General features: G+C 45.5%; 1 protein-coding gene across 3 annotated transcripts in view; it reads left to right on the top strand.

Moving 5' to 3' along the window:
• The window catches only part of PLXNB2 (plexin B2), a 326443-nt gene that overhangs the window by 265513 nt on the left and 33659 nt on the right, over positions 1-27271 (top strand). For all 3 annotated transcript variants that reach the window (XM_075599864.1, XM_075599863.1, XM_075599865.1), the window contains 7 exons: positions 2743-2900; positions 5666-5814; positions 7401-7521; positions 10022-10158; positions 19233-19400; positions 21463-21583; positions 23338-23568. In XM_075599864.1, coding sequence (XP_075455979.1) covers positions 2743-2900; positions 5666-5814; positions 7401-7521; positions 10022-10158; positions 19233-19400; positions 21463-21583; positions 23338-23568 — 1085 coding nt within the window. The remainder of the gene's footprint in view (positions 1-2742; positions 2901-5665; positions 5815-7400; positions 7522-10021; positions 10159-19232; positions 19401-21462; positions 21584-23337; positions 23569-27271) is intronic.

Below are 27271 nucleotides of genomic sequence, written 5' to 3'. Positions count from 1 at the left end.
ATTTGTGATCTTAATGATATATTTTTGCTGTTACTACAGATCAGACTGGTCCACTGATATATTATCTATCCTTACTATGTATCATCTTGGCGTATGGACAGAATATTCATCGGTTTAATTATTGACGTGCAATATTCGTGTTTAAAATGACACGGATTACAATGATTATACTATTCATTGCCCATTTCGCACAGACACTTGTGTTATACACTTATTTGGTGTGTTATCCTTTGCTTGGAATTGTATCCATATAAACATATGAAATATCTTATGAATAAAATTATTTCTCTATGAGAGATTTATACAAAACAGATAACCACTTGTCTTTTGGATATATACACCTTAAAATTGACTCGCAATATTGCAATCATGTAATTATGTGTTTGCTACATTCCATCATGTGAGTCCATAGTTCAGATCATTTGTAGAATTTACTTTTATAAACATTATAATTAATTTTATATGTGAATTCCTTTTAATTTACAGTGTGTGAACTAACCCATTATGGATGTTATCCTCATATGTTCCACATTGTTTTTATTTCAAAGATTTCTTTCTTTGTTTGTTGACTTCTCTAAATAAAGTTGTTTTGTTTTTAGAATAAGGTTGACGCGGTTGACGTCATCACGTTTTTGTATACGGCGCGAAGCACGGATTCATTTCCGGGTTCGCCGACTATACGTAAACCAAGTGTTTGAGTAGTTACCACACTTTGATAAAGCTCTTGGGAGCGAAACATGTCAGTGTGATCTTCCATCTGCAAATACATGTTTTTTAGTTCACCCTCTTTGACTGATATCTGTTCGTGGTGCAGCGTTTGTTGGCTGTCTGCCGAGTTTGTTCCTGTACTATACTGTAGGGACTCTGGCATGTGTAATTGACATAAGCTGTAATATGCAGTCCTGGACAATCAGAATGAAGATCTTTTTTCAATTGTGAGGAAACTGTAATTTTGACGTCGTTGCTAGAGATGTGCGAACCTGTTGATTCGTCTCGCTGCTATTTCGATCAAACTTTCCAAAAAGTTTGAAACCCCGCAAAATATTTGATCACATTTTTGACGTCAAAAGTTCTAAAGATGAAGCTGGGATTGTTTCAAATTCACTATTTTGCTCTTCTTTTTTTTTTTTTTTAAGCGGCCAATGACAGACCCGCGACTTTAAAAATAAATAAATAAAAGGTGTTCACCCGTTGAAGTAGGAAGCCAAATGCAGGGCCTATTGCCTTTTTAGCGTTAAGCGAACTTTCTCACCGAACCAAAAAGGGTGAAAATCACCAAATTTGCTGAAACGTGAGAAAAGCAGTTACTACTGTATACAGTTTTGTAGCTGGTTGAATAGAAATGAAAACCTACAATGTCACACTGGTGGCAGTGTGTTGAAATACGTTTTGCTTTCTTCTTTGAAAGTAAGTGCCCCATATTACGCTGCGCTTACAGTGCCCGCGACGGTGACGCGACATCGCTCCAAAACAAAACAATGGACTCCGTCGCGAGCGCTTATAGTAAGCTTGACGGAGCGACCAAAAATTTGGAAGCCGGGGAAATTAGATTTTTCAGAGACTGTCGCCACGTGACTGTCTCTGAACCAATCAGTGACCCCGTCGCGGGTGCCGTCATCAGTCGCCAGCACTATAATCGCGGCCTTAGTTCAAAATACCGTAAATTCTAACAGAGCTGACGGCAATTAAGGAGTTTAGATATGTTTGGCTCTCAATTAAAATAGCCCAAGTCATTACCAAACTTGTTTCTGTTGCTGCAGTAGCACCCTAAAAATATTTCCCTTATACCGATATTCCGCGTAGCAGAGGAGGCCAGGAGGGACTGAGGTAATTAAATACATAAGCCAGCAACATGGAGTTTCCGAAATAGCGATCTCCTTAAAAAAAAAAAAATAAAAAAAAATTCCCCACATGTTTTCCCCATAAATGTGCAATAAAGGAAATCTTATTCTTCCCTTTCTTCGCTGTATTTTGGTTTGCAACCATTTGAAATGTCATGTGATGCAACCTGTAAGGCGAGAGGATAGTCAGCTGACTGCACAGAACCGTTCTCAGGCCTGGATTCCATTTCTCCAACTTCCTGGGAAAGTGGGGTTTTAGGAAAAAGACGGTGTGTTTATTAATTAAATGTAGCATGGAAATACGAATCATTTCTAGTAGTTCACGATGACTCTTGAGTAGCAGTCAGTACAGAGTGTCTTTCATTTCTTGAACCAGAATCTAATGAACAGTGTAAGTGTGCCAGTTAATGGTGATCATTTGCAATGTTTTACTTCACGTATTGTACATGGGCCACAGTCAGTGCAGATAATGCCAGTGATGGCTATATATGTGTTGAAGTGATAGTTGTATCTATGTATTGATATTTTTAACTCCTTGCAGACCACTCCAGCACTGAAAGAGGTGAATATTTAACCAGCTGCTGATTGCTGGAGAAATATCACTCCTAGCACATGCCCTAGTGCAGGGGTAGCCAACTCCAGTTCACAAGAGCTACCAACAGGTCAGGTTTTCAGGATATCCCTGCTTCAGCACTGGTAGCTCAATCAGTAACCCTGCTTCAGCACAAGTGACACTGATTGAGCCGCCTGTGCTGAAGCGGAGGTGTTCTGGAAACCTGACCTGTTGGTAGCTCTTGGGAACTGGTGTTGGCTACCCCTGCCCTAGTTGTACGGTTACATGTTAAAAAGATGCCAAGAAGATTGCTAATAATGCTTTTCTTTCTTTTTTTGTTGTTCCTAGTGAATCTGTATAACTGCTTTTACGGACGAAGTGATTGCAGCTTGTGCCTTGCCGCTGACCCTAAATACCACTGTGTCTGGTGTAACGACAAATGTGTTTACAAGGATATGTGCACTAGCGGCTCTGAAACAGAATGTCCCGCGCCTGTCATCACAGATGTAAGAAGGCGCTGCAGCTTTGCTCCAAATGCCCGTTGTCTATTACAGGATTCCCCCAAATCCTTGTCGTCCTCTGTGTGACTATCTCCGTACTTAATCAGTTCCATGCTGACATTTTCACTAGTCCGCCGCCTAAAAAAAAGTTTTCATTTGGTCCAAAAATGTATTTGCTTTTATGACCTTTCTCAAAATCTACTGAACATGCCTCAAGCCCCTCCCTCTGCCAGGGATACCTTCCGCAGGACCCCTCTCTCTGCCAGGGATACCTTCCGCAGGACCCCTCTCTCTGCCAGGGATACCTTCCGCAGGACCCCTCTCTCTGCCAGGGATACCTTCCGCAGGACCCCTCTCTCTGCCAGGGATACCTTCTGCAGGACCCCTCTCTCTGCCAGGGATACCCTCTGCAGGACCCCTCTCTCTGTCAGGGATACCTTCCGCAGGACCCCTCTCTCTGCCAGGGATACCCTCTGCAGGACCCCTCTCTCTGTCAGGGATACCTTCCGCAGGACCCCTCTGACGGCAAATAGTTTTTGAATGTTGGCATAGAGCTTAATTCTCAAACTGTAAGCTGCAAAAAGGTTTTTGCTACTGAATGTCCTTCCAAATAGCTATATATCCGTAAATACAACACTATGCTCAGATGCAGCTTTATTTTACCTACTGATAATGCAGAACTCAGTTTCCATAGGACTTAAGCAGCAATCCAAGCTCTCTTCCCTCCCCCCCCCCCCCCCCCAGAGATACTTGCCTTAGCCATAGGTGCCTGTAGCCACTCTGCTTGGCTATCAGGGATCACGCGCCTGTTCAAAGCTCCCATGTCCTGTTGGCCAATAGGAAGCTGTGACGTCACCAAGTTCGGCTTCCTATTGGCTCGCATGACATGGGAGCTTTACGCTTTAAAGCACAGCTAGCTCAGCCAGGGTGGCTAACGACACCTGAGGTAAGTATCTCCGGAAGCAGGGGGTCCCCGGAGCTGAAATGAATCGGGTTCAGCCCCAGGAACCCCTGCTTTTAACCCTGGATAATTTTTTAAAAAAAATAGATTTTTAAATAAAAAGTAAGGTGTTTGCATTGCGCGTTAATGGCAGTGATAACACAGAATATCACACACATTCCAGCATAATGCCCCAGCCGGAGCAATATCCTTTGATACATCTGTATAAATACAACTGTTTGTTTGTCTGCTTTCCCTGTTTTATTTTTCTGGAGGCAGCATTGCAGTTTTTGCTTTAGCCTGGAACAAATCGATACAATTGCCTGCTGATAGCTGAAAGAACAAGGACTGCTGAGCCTTTCCTCTAACAGTGCCCCAATGTAACTGTGCTCAAGTGCTATGTAAATAATCTCCCCTTCCCTGGCAACTTCTACTCGGACATGTTTTTCTTATCTCAATGCAGTGGTTGCCCTTTTACCCGCTCAGTAATGCTCAAAACTATGTGTGGCATTTATCTGATTAACGTTTGGGAGTGATCTTGCAGGTCAATGAAGCTGGGGATGAAGAAGCTTGAGATCTTCTGAAAATGGTGTACTTTGTCCTTGGGTGGCGGTGTCAGATTTTCCCATCTCGGTGTGTCCAGTGCATGAGTTCTGAGATTAGAAATCCTGGCTACGTTGTTAACCAGAGATCTCTGTTCCTAGGTATCTGGCACATTCATTTTTTAGGACAACGGGTGCTTTGTGTACAGCTCATGTATCAAGCATTTCAGCCCAGTTCTAGGAGAGCGTTAAGTCATTGTATACCATAAAGCCCATTCTCTTGATCGATGTGGGAATTTATTAAATCTGGACCTACCGCTGACTTAAAGGGTTACTCTTTGTTTCACTTTTGACATTGGCATCTGCTTCACTATTGACATTCTACTGATATTTGTCACTTAAATACGATCATGGCACATGTAATAAAAAACATTATCTATAATTAAGACATAGGTCAGGATTCATTTTCTCTTTTTTTTTCCAGATGGGTTGTTCTGGCGTACGTTAGTATAGATGATTTTATAACGCTGTGCTTGGGGTCCAAAGAATCACATCGCGTTATAAGCGGATCGCGTTAGAAGTAATGTACAATTGTATGCATTGTACAATAAAGTATTTAAGATGCCAATAATCGTGTTGTAAAGTATTCATAAATACGAATATTGGGAGCCACGCTTGCAACACCTTATAAGCGGATTTGCGTTGTAACAAATCGCGTTATGATGGGGTTGAGGTGTATTTGATATTTTTCGAAGGCCTACCACGGGTTGTTAATGAATATTTTATTCTCATTTTTTTATTTTCATTTATTAATTGTGTTGTATATGGGGCTTATAATGTCATGGTGTTTTATACCCTGGTTACACTTACAATATGTACACATTGTGAAGCGGCAATCCTGACCGGAGCTGATCTGCACTATTGTGAGCTCTGGGGACCGCCTGCTTCCCGGGATACAGTCGTTTTAATTGCCGGTGTTATTGCGCTAAATGCAAAGATGGCCACGGATTGGCCAATTGTTACAGTTTTAGTTGCCATACTCTCGTTCGGACATGTACAGTAAAACTAAACTGGCAACTAGAACTGCAACTATCAAGAACCCGGGAGGTCCTCAGAGCAAACAAATAAAGTGCTTCAGCTCCTAAGCCCCCCGATTTTGTTATTTAAGAAAAACAAAAAGTAGGTGGGTATTCTGCTTTCGGCTCATTTAGGTGATGCCAAGTATAGAGACTGCAGAGCAATTCTTACATGCCTCCTTGTTTATCTCGCCTGCCTTTTTGTGTCTTTAGTTTGAGCCAAAAGCAGCACCATTGAACGGAGGGATTCTTCTGACTATAAAAGGATCAAATTTGGGAATAGGACCACAGGACGTGGAACATATCTCTGTTGCAGGAGTTGAATGTAAATTCAAGTCAGAGTTTTACTCTGTTTCTACTAGGTAAATATGTCCGTAGTTTTATTACCTGGCGTACTTGCTGTATGGGAAATAAGAACATGTAAGAGTAATTGGTTATTTTATTATGTGTTTTCATATCTTGTTCAAAGGCTGATTAAGATGTTCATAAAAATGAAAAACAACTGTGGTAGATTTCTCTGTGAGTCTTTTTTTTCTATTCTCCTGCCTACCAAGGAAAGCTTTCAGATAATCGGTCTGCACCCAGTCACCCACTGACTAAAAACTCCTGTATATGTGCACAGCATTTAGTGCACACATACCCAAAACAGATGCGGACACATTAAAAAGATTGCATTAACAAAAAATGTTTTTAAAAGCAAGCAGCCTTGAATATTTAGTGCAGGCTCACGAAAGTTACAATCACAGCAGCACTGGCAGCGCTGTGTGTGAACTTGACTCACAGTCCAATCACTGCCGTTGGGTTGTGCAACTCGCTGTCTGAAGTCTTACACAGTGGTAGGCAACAGGATTTACTTCAAGAGCCGCACTTTGGGCCCTCGAGTCCTCAACAGGGCAGCACGTTATATGTGTGTGATAGTGCACAGGCAGAAGGGATCTTGCAGCCCTGGGTAGGAGCTTCTCCATGCTCCGGTGAGCTGCATAATGCTTCAGTGCTGATGAATGCTGTCCTGCTGCTCTTCTTACACAGGGAACTAGTGATTAAAAGAGTGGGCAAGTATAGCTTTTACCAGTTAACTGTCAGCTGGGCAGGGGGGGGGGGGAAGCTACAATCCTCACCAGCGACACCCGCTTCCTCTGCACTGGGGAGAGAGGGAGACCGGGCTGCTGGGGCGGTCAGAGGATGGGGGGCGCAGGTGTAGCCCCCAAGGGCCACAAATTACCCACCAATGTATAACAGACTTGTCAGTTATGTAGGAGGTAAGTTCTGGCAAGAACACCTAAAAGGATTCTAGTCCGATACATTTTCAAGAACCGAATTCTGGAGACCGGATAATCCTATTTGCATGTGCAGTGTTAATACTTCATTTGGAAAGCATAACGTTGTAGCTTTTTCCACCTTTAGAATGGGGTGGAAAATCCCTGTCTGTCACTGGTCCTTCAGTAGTGTTAATTAGCTAGATGTTCTTCGCTAGAAATACTGGATAAGTAGGCCTATAATAATGTACATCCTAAGGCATTATGGAAGCCCCAGCTATTGCTTCAATTAAACAATTTTCCTACCTTCAGTATTATCTTGCTATTATGCATTTTAAAAAGGAAATCTTACATTTATTTAAATTTTTATATGGTCTTCCGTATTTTTATGCTTTCCCAAAAAAAATTATTCCTTTTTTTTTTTAAGCTGTCACAAAATCTTTTTAAAGTAGGTATTATTTTCTCCCATAGAAAACAATGCTAACCATTGATGAGATGGCTCATACGGGCACATTACACGGAGTGCTTTTTTTAAAACTGCTTTGATTTCTTGTCTATTAGGGGATGGGAATGTTGAAGGGATTGCACCTTTAATTATTTATTTTAATTTTTACATTTACTTATTTTTATACTTTGAAAAAACTGACGTGTGCTGATAAAAGTAATTGGTAACTTGCTTTTTCTGCCTATAGGGTTGTGTGTGAAGTTGGGCAAGTGATGTTTGCTACTACAGACAAAATCCAAGGCAATATTGATATATCGATAAAAGGGAAACAAGGCACATCCCCACACCATCTTCTTTTTACATACCAGGTGAGTGTATCGTTTGCATGTGCAGTCTCAGCCTTCTTATATTCCAATTCAAGTTTAGAACTTGGCCAATATTAAAACTGGTGCAGCATTGCGTTCACCTCATTGCACATTTTGTTTCCTTTTTGCTGTTAGTCTCAACATTTGATGACACAGTATTCCATGGTATTTCTATGGGTTATAGCAGGGGTTCTCACCTCCCAGTCCTCAAGACCCCCCCAACAGGTCAAAGACTGAGCCACTGATTAAAGCCACCAGTGCTGAAACTGTATTCGCCTTAAAAACTGACCTGTTCGGGGGGTCTTGAGGACTGGAGTTTAGAAGCCCTGGGTTATAGGGCAGTCACTGTGGGCATGTCAGGCTGTTATTCTTGTAGCCTTCAAGCTATATTCAATGGTGATTGAAGCAGAGTTATTGAGCATTGCTATAAAATGCAGCATATCCATTTTCTCGAGGTTTACACCAAACAGGAATTATTGCTTTGGGGCAACAAAATGGATTCAGCACATGTATGTTTTAATTGATGTCTTGAGAGTTTCCCTTCTGTTTATACATTTCTGTGCACATCACATTTAATAAATGGCTGGTCAATTATAACTACATTAAATAGTTTTTACGCAGTTAATAAAGTTGGGGAGAGCTGTGTTAAAGGTGCTGGTCTTGACTACAAAGCTGTTAATTGCATTCATGCTTCAAGACATCACTTTGCGTTCATCTGCCTGCTTCACAGGATCATCTGATCTCCCAGTGCCTGAAAATAAGAGCAACTCATTACAACTCTTTCTTGGTAAAAAATCTTTATTAAATTGCTTTAAAAAACAACAAACCCATTCAAATGAAACAAATAATCTTGCCACACTTATTTTGTCATGGTGGTCTGCTTCTCAGGAACCTAAAATGCATAATTAGGCAACAATTAAAAAATAAGGGAAAGATTATTCTGCTGAGAGTTTACTATTTTAGCTGCCTTTAAACTCAATTTTGGTGTAAAACACCAGCAGATGAACAATTCCGAATCACATCTGGGAACATTAATCAGTTTCTGTCTCCAGACAACACAGGGAGAAGTGACGCCTTAAGAGGCAGCAGGGATGATCTGTGATTACAAAGTTTCAGGTGCAATGATTCTTCCCCAGCTTCCTTCATTACTAGAGGCAATGCAAATGAGTATGTGAGTTGCACACTGATGCTAACACTCCTGCAGCAGTTTCCTACGATCTGAGCTCTGTTTCTCCTTGGTGTCAGAGGATACTGTCAGCTTCAGATGGTGGTACCAGCACGCTGTCGACTTTTCTTGGCTCTCTTCCCAATACACACAGGAAGTGTGGAGTTTCGGATGCTCTCTGGCACGGTGTCTGCAGATCAAAGCTGACATCTGCCCTTTCCGGATTGCTCAAAACTTCTGCTTAGCTCTTTTTCTTTTTTTTTTCCTGTATTGGATCCGATAGTGCCCTTGTTAACTCATTTGAAAATTCTCAAATAGTACAGAATGTACTATTTGTTCTGTATAAAAGGGATACATTAACTTGTGAGTTGCCGTGTCTTTGCTACAGTGAAAGTGGTAACGTCCCACGTTGCTGGCCAGAAAACCTTTTATATCAATTCTGTCCATTTTCATAGTGTGCTGCTGCAATAGCTCTCAGAATACATGGAAATGTCGATATAAAAACATTTTGTGGAGCTGGTTTCTCAGTAACGTCTACACTATAAGCCATAAAAGGGGTATGTGTTGCTGAGTCTGTGATATTTGCTGCTGTGCAAGTTTTGTCATTTGCAAGCTTGAAATTCATATCTTTATCTATTGCAATGGTGACTGAAGCTGTGTGAACTGTTTGTTTTATTTGCAATTTGCTATAATCCATATGTTTGTTTTTAGTATATGTTCTTTATGTATATTTACTACAATACATGTTTTTTGTGAAAAGTTTATTGAAAATGTATATTACCAATTTTAGCCATCTGTACTGCTTTACTATTTGTTTTATAATTTAGGACATAACATAGAGTTTTTCACATTTTAGCCTGAAAAGCAAAGTGGCAGTTCAGTGGGAATATTTATTTTATTTCTAAAATATTTTACCTGGAATAAAATACATTGTTACCTCTCATTTTCAAGTATGTCCGGAGCACAAAATAAAGTTAACATTATATGTTACAGTTACAAACATGTTTAAAGTAGGCAGCAGTCAAAGTCTTGAAGGTACTTAGACAGGAAGCGGATTTGGGGGACTAGTAAATAGTCCCAGCACCGGAGTGATCGAGGAGGAAGAGCAAGCAGATTATTTATTGAACGTTGGGACTATATAAGCAGGTTTCTGGAGGTCTAAGGAGATCTGGAGGTCTAAGGAGATCTGGAGATCTAAGGGGATAAGTGCTATGTACAATAGGGGTGAGAAACCGGCTCAGATAATTGGGCAACTTGTCCCTAAAATGGCAAGAAAGGAAAGATGTCCGTTGTGTCTGGATTCAAGTGATAAAGTAATGGCTTAATTGTCTCTTTCAGGAACCAGAACCTTTGGCAGTAAACCCAACTGAAGGCTTGATGGCTGGTGGTAATTACCTTACGATTACTGGTAACAACCTCAGGACAGGATCCATGAGCGATATCAAAGTGACTCTCAATGGCATATCCTGTACTGTGTACGTACCTTTATAAGTATTCAGTGTTCCAAAAACATTATAAGGTCTGAAACCAGAGTGAGAAGGCAATTCTTAAACTGCCCACAAGCTAAATGGTGAAATTCTTGGTAGAGGATTAGGGTGATTTCACCTAACTATTTAATTGCCTGTTGGGAAAATCACAGAAAAATCAGTAATGGGTTGTGGACAAAAAATGTTTTTAATGGAATGTCTTGATAATATATTATTCTTATACAGTGCTCACAATGTACATAGAATTGGGCTGGCACAATGAGTCTCTGCCCAGAAGAGCTTACAATTTACATTTTGGTACCTGAGGCACCGAGAGCTATAGTGACTTCCACAAAGTTACAAGGAGAGCTGATCAAGGAATGTGAATCAGGCTCACCTGCTCCAAAGGAGGTGACATTACCACGAAGCAGACACTGTCTCCAGATATACAACAATTGAGAAACCTGTCCTGATAGCCACTGGCAGCAGGGGGGGGGTGGGGGAGGAGAGGAGATCTGGGACAAGTGTCCTGGGCCCCTTGGCTCTAGGGGACTGGGATCCCAATTTCCTGCAGTCTGCCACCTGGGCTTCCATGCACTGCGTGGCCCGAGGTCCACTCTGCTACAGGACCCTTCCCAAGTAAGCTATCCGGCACCGGAAGTCCAGCGTGTTCAGAAGTCTGGTTTCCCCCTCACCCCCTTCACCCAGTTCTCCTGGAAAAGCTGTCAGCAGGCCTGTGATAGACTGATAATTGCATAGAGAGAGCTTTATAGTCACTGCCCCATTCAGTATTCAGATGTGTGGCCACCGCTTTTAGTCCGTTAACCAATCTTTAATACAGCACTGTTATTTAAACATAAATATCAGCACTTATTCTTCAGTACTAGCCCTTTACATTTCATTGTGTGGCTGAAACCTTGGTGTAGTGGATAGTCTATAAAAGACTGATAATTAGTCCCTTCTGTACTGCAGCAGTTGCCAAAAGTTAACAGCAGAGTTAATATATTTATTTGGAAGTGAGTTTCATCATAGCTGTTGAATTGTATTTAGGTATCTGTACCTTAAAGAGAATATCTATAGATACTCATCTCAAAACGATTGATTTGTATAGGAATTAGAAGAGATTTATGGGGAGGGGGGGTGGCAAAGAAAATAATTAACTCTAAATCCTAACCTAAATTTGGTGCCCAAGACACAGGCAGATACAATGGAACTCTGATTTAACTTCAAATACTGTTATCATTAGATCACTCCACTTGGGGAGCAGACTATTGTGTTCCCACAATGAATATTTTTTGCCCATAATAATATCCAATGTGTGATAGATCTATATTGTAGAGAAGTGTGGCTAAGATTAGAGAGCCTTGAAAATGGTTACACTGCAGGATGATTGACTTTTGAATCCTACATTTTTGGCCATTTGAGTGTGCAGCGGCGTTACAAAAAGGGTCAGGTCTCTGTAGATTGCAGGGACATGAGATACTGTAGTGCAAGGGCAGATTAAATGGGTCAAAGGCTTTCAAAGAGGGAAGCTGAACCTCAAATTAGAATGTGAGAATGAATTAGGACGTACGGTAATCCATTGATAGCATAGATGCACAAGGGAAGGAATCTGTTAATGCAGCACATAGGATTTATTACAATGGGGCGGTTCTGGGACAGACGCCTGCCAGGTTCGGGTTAGAAGGTTACACTAATCAAGGCAGAAAATAATGAGCACATGAGTTTTTAGCAGTCAAGTAACACAGTGTACTTGGAATATTTAGTTCTAACTTCACATTGTCTGTGTCAAAAGACACAAGAAATGTATTATCACAACTGGGTTAACACTTTCTGCACTGAAACCAAGGAGCACAACTCTTTGATAGAGATGGAGAATGGTTCCTCAGTCTAATACAATTTAAAAAAAATAGCACTCTATTTTAATGATTGGAAAAACGTGTTATACACTTATAACGCTCTGTCTTGTATAATGACACGCACTTGGCGATTGTCCTAATTCAAACTATAAGAACAAAATATTGGATCCTAAAGATAAAAGTTTAAGTATGTGAGAAATAGTCATTTAACAGTGTTTGGTGCCTGGACGACTCTCAGACTCTCGGATAATCCGTTAGATAGAAACTTGGATATCGGTAGTTCTCCTTGGCACAAAATGATGCCAGATACTGTTAGTTTGGATATGGAGAAATGGCTCCGTGTGCACGATTCAGATGTCATCCCTTGAAACTCTCACATGTGGCATGCATGGAAAGATCAAACAAAAAAGGACACTGCGCAAGAACGTCAACAATATACGAAATTCTTCCACAGAATCTTGCTGATTTTTGAACTCGCATTCGGTGTGTCTTTCAACCAGCATGTAGAAATGTGTAGCGTGGTTTCACTAGGTCCTCTTTCCCTGGCATAGATGACAACAGATGAGGAGATTGCTTGTAGAATCGCTCCCTACATAGACAAAAGATAGAATGGAAGCTGGTGCAGTATGTTCTAGTATTTAATAAAAGATAATGTAAAAACTTTTGTGCTTAAAGTTTAATCAAGCTGCACACCACAGCTAAAAGGGCTGAGTCCCCGGTTCCCCCAATCAGATCCGATCGACGTCCCTTCTCCACCTCTCCTCCCTCGCAGAGTAACGCCGTGACACTCACATCTCACTTGTGCTCCCTGATGTCACAAAGTCTCTAGGGGAACTCGGGCTAGCGTCCCTTCCAGCTAGTGGTGTTATGGCAGACACCCAAAAGTAACAACTTCACCCTACACGTTTCACAGCGACTACAGGTTGCTTCCTCGGGGATAAAGATTCCTGTCAAACAGTAATGCTGTAGGGCTTAGAAATGCCACAATATTTTCTTCATGAGAATGACAATGCTTCTAAAACTAGCTGGGTTTTTTCTTTAAAGAAATTATTTGTCGAATTAAAGCGGCAGGGCTTTAATGAGTGCTCACAATGCTTAACTCATTCAGTGCTGGAAGGGCCGACAACGCACTGAAATTCTGCAGCACTCTTCTCTATTCTACTTATTCTATTACTCACCAGAACCTTTGACTTCAAGCTGTGCAAGAGTGGTGGCCAAATGATTACAGCTGTCCCTCTTGTATTTTGAAGCGTTGCTTAGAGATTTGCCAATTTGGCTAAAGAGATACACAGGGATTAGCAACAAATGCTCCATGATTTTCAATTCCGTTATAAATGATGAGTTAATTATGCCAATTCCACTAGAAGTAGTGTTCACCTCTGCACATCTAGCAAGTAAACAATATAAAGTAAACTAGCTGAGAGACCCGGCGTTGCCCGGGATGTAATGTTCCCGTTCCTCTCTCTCCTCCCCCCTCTCTCTGTTTGTCCCCCATTCACATCAATCCAGTCCCCCCCCTCCCTCCCTCCTTTACAGCTTCATGTAGCGTGTGTGCGTCAGTCACTGTGTGTTTGCTCGCGCGTCAGTGAGTCTGAGGCAGAAACACAAACACACACAGACTGACTGACGCACACACAGTCAGTGTGTGCCTCAGTCAGTGTGTGCGTGCGTCAGTCAGGCTTTGTGTGCGTGTCAGTCAGTGTGTGCGTGCGTGCGGCAGTCAGTCAGTGTGTGCGCGCGGGGCGTCAAAGGCAGGGGGGGGCGTCAAAGGCAGGGGGGGCGTCAAAGGGAGGGGGGGGGCGTCAAAGGGAGGGGGGGGGCGTCAAAGGGAGGGGGGGGGCGTCAAAGGGAGGGGGGGGGGCGTCAAAGGGAGGGGGGGGGGCGTCAAAGGGAGGGGGGGGCGTCAAAGGGAGGGGGGGGGCGTCAAAGGGAGGGGGGGGCGTCAAAGGGAGGGGGGGGCGTCAAAGGGAGGGGGGGGGGCGTCAAAGGGAGGGGGGGCGTCAAAGGGAGGGGGGGGGCGTCAAAGGGAGGGGGGGGGCCGTCAAAGGGAGGGGGGGGGGCGTCAAAGGGAGGGGGGGGCGTCAAAGGGAGGGGGGGGGCGTCAAAGGGAGGGGGGGGGGGCGTCAAAGGGAGGGGGGGGGGCGTCAAAGGGAGGGGGGGGCGTCAAAGGGAGGGGGGGGGGCGTCAAAGGGAGGGGGGGGGGGCGTCAAAGGGAGGGGGGGGCGGCGTCAAAGGGAGGGGGGGGCGTCAAAGGGAGGGGGGGGGCGTCAAAGGGAGGGGGGGGGGCGTCAAAGGGAGGGGGGGGGCGTCAAAGGGAGGGGGGGGGCGTCAAAGGGAGGGGGGGGGGCGTCAAAGGGAGGGGGGGGGGCGTCAAAGGGAGGGGGGGGGGCGTCAAAGGGAGGGGGGGGGGCGTCAAAGGGAGGGGGGGGGGCGTCAAAGGGAGGGGGGGGGGCGTCAAAGGGAGGGGGGGGGGCGTCTCAAAGGCATGGATTCCTCCCCCTGCATTTCCTGCAGTGGACAGGAGGGGGGGGGCAGTGGACAGGAGGGGGGGGGCAGTGGACAGGAGGGGGGGGCAGTGGACAGGAGGGAGGGGGCAGTGGACAGGAGGGGGGGGGCAGTGGACAGGAGGGGGGGGGCAGTGGACAGGAGGGGGGGGGGCAGTGGACAGGAGGGGGGGGGCAGTGGACAGGAGGGGGGGGGCAGTGGACAGGAGGGGGGGGGCAGTGGACAGGAGGGGGGGGGGGCAGTGGACAGGAGGGGGGGGGGCAATGGACAGGAGGGGGGGGGCAGTGGACAGGAGGGGGGGCAGTGGACAGGAGGGGGGGCAGTGGACAGGAGGGGGGGGCAGTGGACAGGAGGGGGGGGGGCAGTGGACAGGAGGGGGGGGGGCAGTGGACAGGAGGGAGGGGGCAGTGGACAGGAGGGAGGGGGCAGTGGACAGGAGGGGGGGGCAGTGGACAGGAGGGGGGGGCAGTGGACAGGAGGGGGGGGGCAGTGGACAGGAGGGGGGGGCAGTGGACAGGAGGGGGGGGGCAGTGGACAGGAGGGGGGACGCAGTGGACAGGAGGGGGGACGCAGTGGACAGGAGGGGGGACGCAGTGGACAGGAGGGGGGACGCAGTGGACAGGAGGGGGGACGCAGTGGACAGGAGGGGGGGACGCAGTGGACAGGAGGGGGGGCAGTGGACAGGAGGGGGGGGCAGTGGACAGGAGGGGGGGGCAGTGGACAGGAGGGGGGGGCAGTGGATAGGAGGGGGGGGCAGTGGACAGTGACACACACACACACACACACACACACACACACACACACACACACACCTCTCAGTTGATGCGCCCTTTCTCAGTTCCGTTTGGCGCCGGAGGTGGGGAGCGACACCTACCTGTACTTCCGGGCGCCGCCACCGTCTGACTCTGCGCCGCGAGGGAGGAAGGGGGTCCGCCATCTTACGCGCCGCGTGGCAGCTGCGGGAAGCGAGGTGATTTGGAGCGGGGAGAGGTGATTTGGAGCGGGGAGAGGTGATTTGGAGCGGTGAGGGGGGAGAGGTGATGCCGCTGGGGAGGGGGAAGAGGTGATGCCGCTGGGGAGGGGGAAGAGGTGATGCCGCTGGGGAGGGGGAAGAGGTGATGCCGCTGGGGAGGGGGAAGAGGTGATGCCGCTGGGGAGGGGGAAGAGGTGATGCCGCTGGGGAGGGGGAAGAGGTGATGCCGCTGGGGAGGGGGAAGAGGTGATGCCGCTGGGGAGGGGGAAGAGGTGATGCCGCTGGGGGAGGGGGAAGAGGTGATGCCGCTGGGGAGGGGGAAGAGGTAATGCCGCTGGGGAGGGGGAAGAGGTGATGCCGCTGGGGATCGGGAAGAGGTGATGCCGCTGGGGAGGGGGAAAAGGTGATTTGGAGAGGGGAGAGAGGTGTGTGTGTGTGTGTGTGTGTGTGTGTGTGTGTGTGTGTGTGTGTGTGTGTGTGTGTGTGTGTGTGTGTGTGTGTGTGTGTTTTATTTATTTTTTTGGACCTTTGGCCCGTCACTCCGCCTCAGGCCAATGAGAGGTGTGGGGGGCGGGCCAAGGGGGTGGTGTGAGTGTGTGAGGCCAATGAGAGGTGTGCGGGGGCGGGCGGGCCAAGGGACCAATGAGATTGCCGCTAGGGACACCGGACATCCAGCAGGCAGGCAGGCAGGCAGGCAAACATACAGTGCTTTCACTAATATAGTATAAGATATAGCTACAGTATTTAGAAAGAAAACACTGAATAGAGGAAAATCAAGCTTCTCAAAGCAGCAGTTCCCACTTCTGTGATACTTTCTCTTACGTTGCCATCGCCTGGAGCTGATCCGCACTTCCCCAACCTCTGGGGACCCTCATGTTCCGAAGAGATTTGTAGATATGTTTCCTGGTATGGGACACAATAGCTACAAAAACTACAAATGTGGCCCTATGATGTCGCAGCTTTCTATTGGCTGCCAGAGCTACAGTAGGTTGGCTCTGGCGGCCATATTGTCTAGTTATATCTCGAGGAAATCGGAGGACCGTGAATAGTCTCTTAGGTACTCGCCAGTTCAGGTAATGAAGACAGAAAAAAATAGCTGCATGGACTGATGCTGTAAGGTCGGTTTGTATTAAAAGGGATTAACCCTTTTACTGCCAGTTAGGCCAGCAATAAGGTGCAATACTTCCTCTTAAAAATGTGGAATCCATCCACATTCCTACATATCACGTTTTGAGCCTTTCTGACGCCCTTTGGAAATCACTGCTGTCTGGGACAGTACTGGAAAATCCAAAAATCATATAACATATGGACCTTAAATATGGTCACTGCTGTTATGTGGGAGGGAGAAACAATAATCTTACACAACAGGAATCTGGGAGTGTAAATAGCCATCAATTCTCGCTGATACCGTGAAGGAAGGCCACTATTTCCACATGATATTTTTACCAATACCACTGGTGAGCACATTCCCATGCCTCAGACAGGTCTGCAACCTGCCTTTCCCCATTCTCTGAGCACATAGTGCTTCAACTGCAGCCAGGGATTCTGGGTAATGACATGCAAATGATCACAGCGTGTCACCTCTTGCTTCTTATCCATTTTAATATGGATCCCTATCTGCTTATCCCTGCCGTGTTACACAGCCTTTCATCATAGCCTCAGTTAAAGAAGTGCATAGCTAATGATCATACTCAGACAGCAGCTGCTTCAACCTTTTGGGTGCACGTCGGTTATACTGGCTTTGCAATATGAAGCTGGGATAGGTTTCAACAACACATTTAAATAAGTTATGGTGGGCAAAAAAGTGACAACCCCTCCACTGTACGGTGTGCAGCAAATACAAATACCACTTGTGAGCACACTCACATGTCTAACATATTAAAGAAGATTAAGGTTTGGATGCCATCTTTAAGAAGCTCCAGTTGTAATTTGCAGTAATTTGCAGTACTTTTATTAGACATTTCCTCACTTGGCTATGTTTATGCTCTCACTGTCTTGTGCTGCTGTAGACCTCCATTTGAACGTTAATGAATTGAATTAATTTTATTTAATTCAAATATTTTGCCAAGAATTATGCAGCAACACTCATAATTTTTAGTGTGTGTTGGCAAGAATAAAACCATGTACAAGAGCATATGTATATCTATCTTTATTTATAGTAATACACGTGACCTACTAATATAACACATAATGGGAGCAAGTAATGCAGCTGAACAAGAGTAGAAATAAATGAAAAATTATTAAAAACATTTTAATGTTTGTTGAATTACACTATGTACTGAAGGCGTATTGAACTCCAGGCTGTGGATCGCTCATGTATGTATATCTTTAGTTGCATAGCGCCATCCAGATACAAAGTGCTTTACAGCAGTAATACACGTGACAATAATATAACACATAATAGGAATATGTGCTTCAGACATACAACAATAGGAAAAGAAGTCCCTGCCCCGAAGAGTTTACAATTTGTGGTAAGTGGGGAGAACTTGTAGATGCATTTACAGTACCAGAATACTCTCCTTCTGTCTCTAAGGGTCCACGGTCAGTGCATATGAGATGTATAGTATCAGCCAGCGGAGCGGAACTACCCATAAGCTTTGTTAAAGATGTGTGTTTTAATAAAGGTTCTAAAGGTTTAAAGAGAGGGTGCTAGCCTGAAATTGAGGAGAAGGACATTCCAGAGGTGTGAGGCAGAGTGAGTGAGTGATGTTTTATGCGAGAGAGGATTTTAGATACAAAAGGGGTAGACAGACGACATGCTTGAGCAGAACGCAAGTTGGGCAGGTATATAGTGAGAAATTCGGGCTGACCTGTAAGGAGGGGCAGAAAAATGTATAGCCTTAAAAGAGAGGAGAATTTTGCAAGTGAGATTGATTTGAATAGGAAGTCAGGAGAGGTATTACAGCAAGAGAGAGACTGAGACCGATTCAGGACAGAGTAAAGTGATTCTAGCAGCATTGTTTAGAATAGATTGTAGGGGAGGCAGGAAGGCCGGACAGTAAAAGGTTACAATAGCCGAGATGGGAGAGAATAATGGCCTGTGTTAGAGCTTTAGTAGTAGAGCGACAGAGAAAAGTGAGTATCTTTGCAATGTTAGAGGAAAAAAACAACAGGTTCATCTACATTGTGAATGTGAGAGGAGAATGTGAGGGTAAGCAGCGTGCTTGTGATACTGGGTGTATGATAGTGCTACCAGCAGTCATGTAGAAGGGGCAGCAGGGCCAGGCTTGGGAGGAAGTATGAGGAGCTCCGTCTTGGACATGTTAAGCTTGAGTCAGCGGAGAGCCACCCAGGATGATCTAGTGGAGAGGCGTTCAGAGACTTGGATCTGTACAGCAGGTGTAAGGTCAGAGGATGAATGGTACATTTGTGTGTCATCAGCATAGTGATATTTGAACCCAAGCAATGTGATAGGGTCACCTGGAGAGAGTGTGTGAAAAGAGAGGTCCCAGGACAGACACCTGGGGTATGCACACAGAGAGGTCAACAGATCATCTCTTGTTGATATGCAACTAATTCACAGGTAATTAAGCCTAATTGACAACTAAAAAAAGGGCGCTTTGAATTGACATGTTTCCTGAAACACTAATCTGTTTGTGGCCATTGAGGACTAAAGATGTTAACAATGCAATTATATCTTACCTCGATCTGCTTCTCAAAGTATGTTTTTATTGCAGTACTATCTCAGGGTTACACCGGTTTACATTTCCTAAATCATTTACGTTTGTTTTCTTCTTCTTTTAAAGCACTACATTTGGTGAAGAAATTGTTTGTGTTACTGGACAAGCTACTCAGAGGGGAGAAGTCTCAGTAAATCTGTTTTATGGTAACCAGACCATAAAGGAAGCTGGGAAGTTTACATACAGAGAGAACCCCGTCATTGACAAGTTTAGCCCAGATAAAAGCTTTGTCAGGTAATTCAATTGTTCTTACAAATATATGCTTTGCGGTTTACCTTACAACAGTAATTCCTTTTCATTTTTAGGCCTTAAAGCATAACTGCAAAATTTTAAATAAGAAATGTCACAAAGTATGCAATATACAGTACACTACATATGTTGAATGCAAGTTGTGGGTTCTGGTCTAACCAAACAAAACATTACTACATCCATCCCAGCGTGTAGTGATCAGGGAAGCGCTGGAAACCAATACTTATGAAGAATCCTTTGTAAATTGTCTCTTTAATCTGTATTGTTGCATATGAATCAATTCATTTATAAAAGGACACTGTGTTGAGTTAAACTGGTACTTGCTTAGTTAACATTTATTTAACTTGCTAAGTAGGTGGAGCTGGCAAGTGAAGTCCTGTCTCCCTTCATCTCCTCATTTTGTAAGCGATTATCAAACATTTCTCTAAATGTGTTCCACTTCAATCATTCATTTGCATATGGGGAGCCATTATACTACATTTTGCATCGCCTTTTCCACCAGTGCATTAAAAATAATGGCATAATTCCTACAATAAACCAATATTAAGCACAGTAGGGTGAAGGGTGTAGTGATTAGCTTTGCAGATCACCATTAATTACCACCCGTGACCCCAACTTCGTGATCATTTAATTGGAGCAAATCATTTCGGGCTAAAAATGTAATTGGCGTATATCCGTGTTCTCCACCACACCCCATTACCTGCACACTCAGGATATTCTCCAGCAATTCCTCCGCCCTGATCAGACCACTTTTTTGGCCTGCTTGTGAATATTCTTCTTATCTGTTACCCTGTACACTAATTGCTTTTACCTGTGACAAAATAAATTGGCAGTTCTTGTAACCTGCCATGGCTGGAAGTCTGTAGGGGTCCTTGCTTTAATCAACAGGGTCAAAGTGTTTTTGGCGCTTTAATATCTTTAATACACGTGATTGTGCGCAGTTCTTAAATATTGCTTGGTTTCTATTCTTTTTTTTTTTTTTTTTTTTTTGCTCATAGGGTAAAAATGGCATTATTTAAATATGCTCTTTACACCCCAGTGACCTACACCTACAGTAACCTGTGTTTAAGCTCCACCGATCTACACCCGTTCTGTTTCTGCACCACTCTTGGTGCGTGTAGTGTTCACTTACCTCTCAAGACTGGTGCTCTCCTGAGTTAAATGAGGGCTGCTTTGCTTTAAAGGAGGGAAGACATTGGGCAGTAAGTGTGGTGCTGAGCTGTTGCTGGTCTCACTGAGAGAAGTCTGCGGGTAGGAAGGGGGATGTCTGGGAATTGGGGGTGCTAGTTTCTCATATTACTAAGGCATCCTTCTACAAAAAGAATCAATCAATATATCTGATTAAAGATATATATACATTTACATATATACACACACACACATACAGTCCTCGGTTATCCAACGGAATCCGTTCTGGAAGTAGCGTTGGATAGTGAAACCGTTGTAAAGGGAGTCCCATGTTAATCAGTGGCGGTGAGCGTCGGATAAGGCAGGGGTGCGCAAACTCCCTGCGCTGCGCCCCCGCCTGTTCTCGTGCTCGATCGTGCCCCTTCCTTACCTTTAAATGAATGGTCGTGTAACCCGCAGGTTCATTTGATGTCACGTCTCCATGGCAACAGGCGTCATTTGACGCTGCGTTGCCATAGAGACGCGTGACTGCAGCCGGGTAAGTAAGGCTGCGATTATAGTGACGGTGATGTCACGCTGGAGTCGCTGGAAAAATCAAATTGACTTCCAGCGATCGCAACCAAGCCGTCGCGTCGCTTCTACTAATAAGCGCACGCGATGGCGGTAATAAATGTATTTTGCCGTGACGACGCGTCGCCTGCACTATAAACGCAGCCCAAGTTTACAGAGGCCTCGTGCTCTCAGCGCGGAGCTTCTGTAAATGCAGCCCTCCCCCTTCAATTTGCGCACCGCTGGGATAAGGCATACAGGCGTCTGAAAACGGCCCCATAGGATTGCATTGTAAAGCGTTGGATAATATATACAGTATATATATATTTATTTATAATAATAATTATATATATTTTTTTACCTTTTTCAGTGGCGGAAGAAATATTACTATTACAGGGGCGCGATTTAACCTTGTGCAGAATTTCACCATGATTACCAAACTGCTGTCGAGCAGGAAGAAAAGACAAGCCAGCTGGCCGGAATTCAGACATGTGAGCGTTTCTCATCTCTCATTAAACATGCATGGTGCAGACATGTCTGCTCTTTGACTCCCTTCTGTTCAGTAGTTCTTTTTTTGCTTACATTAAGGCGGAAATCCAAGCAGCATTTCTTTTTTTTTTTTTTTTTTTTCACTCGATTGAAGTAGGGGTCTCCAGAGCTGAACTCCAGGGGGACCCCCTGCTGCCGGAGATGCTTGCTTCCGTAGGGGATGCCAGTAGTCACTCCGGTTCGCTAGCTGGAGTTCATGTAATGGCGCCGGTTCAAAGCTCCCGTGACCTGCGGGCCAATAGGAAGCCGTGACATCACCCACTGCGGTTTCCTATTGGCCCACATGACACATGAGCTCTCATCTTTGCAGTGATACAGGCAGCCCCTTGCGAGGTAAGTATCTCGGGAAGCAGGGGGGCCGGCAGCTGAAATTAATGGAGTTCAGCTCCAGAGACCCCCTGCTTCAAACCTATGTAAAGATAAAATATTGAGACATCAATATAGATTTCAGTGATTCTGCCGCAAAGAGCGGACATTCTAATTCTGGCTACCTCATTTTGAAAGTCAGACAGAAAATGTTACATCGATCTGTTTTAATGGCTATGCCCACATACATATTTGGGAAACGACTTACAATTCTGACATGTTTTAATTTTTAGCGGGGTACCCCCAAAGTGTAGTTTTCTCCTGTTTACTTGCTCCTCCCTCTACAGCTATTTGAATCACGCATGTCCCCTCCCTGTCAGCTAAACTAATGTGAATCACGCATGTCCCCTCCCTGTCCGCTAACCTAATGTGAATCACGCATGGCCCCTTCCTGTCAGCTATCCTAATGTGAATCACGCATGTCCCCTCCCTGTCAGCTAACCTAATGTGAATCACGCATGTCCCCTCCCTGTCAGCTATCCTAATGTGAATCACGCATGTCCCCTCCCTGTCCGCTATCCTAATGTGAATCACGCATGTCTCCTCCCTGTCGGCTAACCTAATGTGAATCACGCATGTCCCCTCCCTGTCAGCTATCCTAATGTGAATCACGCATGTCTCCTCCCTGTCGGCTAACCTAATGTGAATCACGCATGTCCCCTCCCTGTCAGATACTGTAACCTAATGTGAATCACGCATGTCCCCTCCCTGTCGGCTAACCTAATGTGAATCACGCATGTCTCCTCCCTGTCAGCTATCCTAATGTAAATCACGCATGTCCCCTCCCTGTCGGCTAACCAAGAAAGGGAAGGGGAAGAAACGTACTGTAGCTGTGGAAAAGAGGAGACATGTCCTGTTAAAGACATCACACAAAAGATGAGCCAAGGGAAGTTAAACTACTCCCAACTTGGCAGCAACCGCCAATAATGTGAAATGATTAAATATGCTCATCTTAAAAATAATTAAGTTACAAGTGCAGCACCATCCAGATTCCCCCTCTTTCTGACCCATATGGCAATAAAGGGTTTAAACCGCAATATATCCTAATTGTCTTCTTTGTTCAAAAATGTGCTAATTGTTCGGGGAAGAGTAAATGAGCATGAGCTTGTGTTAGTGAGTATTGCCTTTGTGCTGGTGTTTGAATTTGCCAATCTAAGACTGAGAATGTGGACATGAGTGCAAATCATACTATTACACTGCATAATATATTAATAGGGCCGTATTCATAAAGCATGGTATGGCTGTGACTTTTATTTAAAAAAAAAATAATAATAATCATTAAACCGTGTTTAGAGTTTCCACTAGAACTGAATATGCTTTTTTGTTACAGGAAGACCGGCAAGACATCCTTGAAAAAGTCAGCGACACCGTAATAATCTTCTCCTCTCCTCAAGTACCAGAAGATCACCTGGACTCTGGGGTTATTACTGTGATTAAAATGGATGGGCTCGAGTTGCCGCTACAGACTACTGATCTCTCCTTCACTTACATTGCCGATCCTACTTTTGAGAACTTTACCAACGGCATCAAGAAACAAGTCAACAATATAATTAATGCAAAGGTAAGTCATTTGGTCAGGATGAAGAACGTTGGGCAGTAATGATGGAATGCAGTGTGGATTTCCAAGCAGGTATTGCCAGTAGCAGATTTCCTGTTAGGCCGGACCTAGGGCGGCAAAAATGTCCGCCCCCGTATACTTTTGCCGCGCTTTCGGGCCTATCAGAGCTAATGGGAAGCCATTTTATCTGTTGCTGCCGGCCCCCCTCCTTCTTCTGAACCGCAGTGTCCAATGACGCCACGGACTTCACCAACGTGACGGCGTCGCTATGCGACGTCGCAAACTCATTTGACGTTGCAGTTCCGAAGGAGGAGGGGGGTGGCAGGTAATGAGGCAGCCGCAACAGCTGTGCCTAGGAGCGGAGGATTTTGAAATCCGCAGCTTGGTGTTGTCTTGATCATAGGTGGACAACCTATTTTTCAATAAAGCCACAGGTGTGATAATTGAGAATTGAAATTCGCCACACCATGTAATAATTCTCCCCCCCCCCCAAAAAATAATCAGTCTTGCCCAAACCGCTCTCTGATTGATCATCCTCTCCCCCACTCAGCACTCGCCTCCTCACTGCTGCCCGGGCACCGTCAGCGTCCCGCCCCCTCAGCACCAGCGCTTCCACATCGCTGTGCTTCCCACCTAGACTCATTTTATCCGGACAAGCTTGCAAGCTCTAATTCGCCACACTTTCATGGCCAAATCGCCACTTGTGGCGATTGGCGACAGGGTTGGCCACCTCGGGCCTAGATGTACACCCAAAAGGATTTCGGGATCGGACATGTATTAACCCTGTTTGCAATGTTGTTTTCCCCTCACATCGGTTTTGCACCTCCTCATTCCTTTCTTCCTATGAAATGAAGCCCCAGAATAAAAGCATGGAATAGGTAGTGGAGGTTTAGCTAACCAAATCCAGGAAGAACTTAAGAAAATGTTTCACCTGTTGCAAAACATCATTAAGTGTATACATTTCCTTCAAATGTTACATATTATAAACAAAAACATAATATCTTAAAGCTACAGGCTTTGCTGTGCTGTGTGGGGATCTTCTATACCAGCGTTTCCCAGATGGTGGGTCGTGACCCGACACCGGGCCACGAAAGCAAAATGCCGGGTCACCTAAAAAAAACTCTTGAAAACCTAGGTGTTTCATTTTTGGGTTTTCGTTTTTTCCCCGAAACTCTAAAATAGGAGTAAATAACGTTGAATCGGGACTATTGAATAAATAATTCAATTAATCGAGACGAACGACGCGCTCCGTCCGCGCCTCACCGCGCCGTTTCGGAGTCTCTTTCGTGGCAAAGTAGCCCAACCAATGGCGAGGCTGCGCGGCGGCGGGATAGACACGCGACTTGCGATCTGGTTGCCTGTTGCAGCTCCGTAGTAGTACATTCAGTCCGTTTCATTGGGAAAAATTCTGAGGTGCGGTGACGTGGGAGATTGTAGGATCCGGGTATCGCGAGAACACGCAACACCCAGAAGTCACGCGTTGTGGTGTCAGTGTGTCCCAGCGCACGGGACGGACGCTCACTATCCCAAGAACCAAGTCTAGACCCTTGTACAACTGATTATGCAAACGGAGCTATGATCTTTTCATTTACTGGGCTTAATGTACTGTAAGTTACTGCTTCCTTTTTTTATTGTATTTGTCAATACATATTTCTTCAACCTCGGTGCGGTTCTGTGCTTTTTCTTTTCTATTTGCTGATTACGTTTAATCTGTTTTATTTTACCTATAGGCGATAAAATTTTTAGTGGGTCACGAATAAGAAGTATAAAAATAACCGGGCCACGGGGAAAAAAAGTTTGGCAAACGCTGTTCTACACCTTTAGGTTGTTTTGTTCAATAGCTTTTCTGTGTTAGACCTATGCCCTGTTTTCTCCATGCAGTATGTGTGTGCCACATAGTGTGTGTTTGACCAGTACATAGTCTTGCTTTCAATTTGTATAAACTACTTGGGAATTAAGGTAATAGTTATGCTTTTTCTTCTGCATTGCACCAAAATTACAGCGTCCTACTAATCTAATGAAATGATAACTTCAGTCATCAGAATGATGTTGACATTTCGGAAGCCCAACACTGGCACTCGTATCCTTTACTTGCACTGCCCTCTGGTGTTGAAATCCTATAATATACCATCTTATTATTACACCTATTATTTCTATGTACACAACCTAAGGCCCACAGTATGTTCACTAAGCTCCGTTACATGAAGGCAAATTACGTGACCGTACCGGAAACACGAATGACGGCTATTTCCCCTGGATAACGCCTTATTCACTAAAGTAAAGTTATGCAAAAACAACTGCTGTTATTGAGCTCATTACAATAGGATTAAAGCGATGTTACTTTAGAACAGGGGTGTGCAAACTATTGGAGTTGCGCCCCCCTGCATAGTCGTCCCCCGGTGCCTCCCCCGCCCTTTACCTTGTTTTGTGGCGTCAAATGACGCCGCGGGGTCATGTGACGTCAAGTCGTGACCCTGCGTCATCATTTGATGCTGTGTTGTCATGGCGACGGATTGTGACGTCACGCCACATGGATATCCCGTTGCCATGGCGACGTGTCACATCCCGCTAAGTGAAAATGCCTTGGGGAAGAGCGCGGGACTTCTGGAACCGCCCGTGCGCCTCCCCCCCCAGGAAAATCTCGCGCCCCAGTTTGCGCAGCCCTGCTTTAGAATAATACAGTGTTATCTTTAGATAGCATGACATGTAAGTCTTGGTGTTGCTAGAGAAAGAGAGTGTTCCATTTAGTTGAGCAGGGGAGCACAAACTTTTTTCCCTGTGCCCCCCTGCCGGCTGTTCCCCTCTCTGCGCCCATCCCCTCCCCCCTCCGCCCCAGCCTCTTACCTTGCCTCAGGCGTCAGCGCATGACGTCACGTTGCCATGGCAATGTGACGTCACATGACCTCGCGGCATCATTTGCCATGACAGAAGCAAGGTAAGTAAGGTTTACAGAGGCCTTCACCGCTTCCCCGGCACTTAATTTAAGTGCCTTGGTGGACCACGCGGGGCCTCTGTAAACCCTGCACCCCCCGCAGCCGATCGCGCGCCCCCCCTGTAGTAGGGAACCCATTCAATTATATACATCCAAATAGAATCACCTATACCAACAGGAAAACCTGTGAACACAACCGCAATACCTTGGAAATATGCTAATGTCGATCATCTATATATATATATAAGACTGAAATAATGTTTGTGTGTGTATTTGTACCCCCTGTGATTGGCCGACGGACAGCCACAGCTCATTGGCCTGAGGGTGGGCTGACGTCACAGTAATGTGGAGTGCAGGGGGGGAAACTGATGTGAGGTGCAGGGGGGGGGAGTGAGGTGAGGTGCAGGGGGGGGAGTGAGGTGCAGGGGGTGGGGAGAGTGAGGTTGAGGTGCAGTGGGGGGGGGAGAGTGAGGTGAGGTGCAGTGGGGGGGAGAGTGATGCGAGGTGCAGTGGGGGGGTGGAGAGTGATGTGGGGTGCAGGGGGGGGAGAGACTGAGGTGAGGTGCAGGGGGGGGAGTGAGGTGAGGTGCAGGGGGTGGGGAGAGTGGGGTGAGGTGAGGTGCAGTGGGGGGGAGAGTGATGTGGGGTGCAGGGAGGGGAGACCGCAGCTGTGAAGGAGGGGGGCAGGGGGAACGGAGCTGTGAAGAGGGGGGGGGGAACCCAGCTGTTAAGGGGGTTAACTCCCGGGCAACGCTGGGAATATCGGCTAGTTTT

The sequence above is a fragment of the Ascaphus truei genome, chromosome 5 (assembly GCF_040206685.1).
Source record: "Ascaphus truei isolate aAscTru1 chromosome 5, aAscTru1.hap1, whole genome shotgun sequence".
Classification (NCBI taxonomy): Eukaryota; Metazoa; Chordata; class Amphibia; order Anura; family Ascaphidae; genus Ascaphus; species Ascaphus truei.
This window is presented reverse-complemented; position numbering and strand designations above follow the sequence as displayed.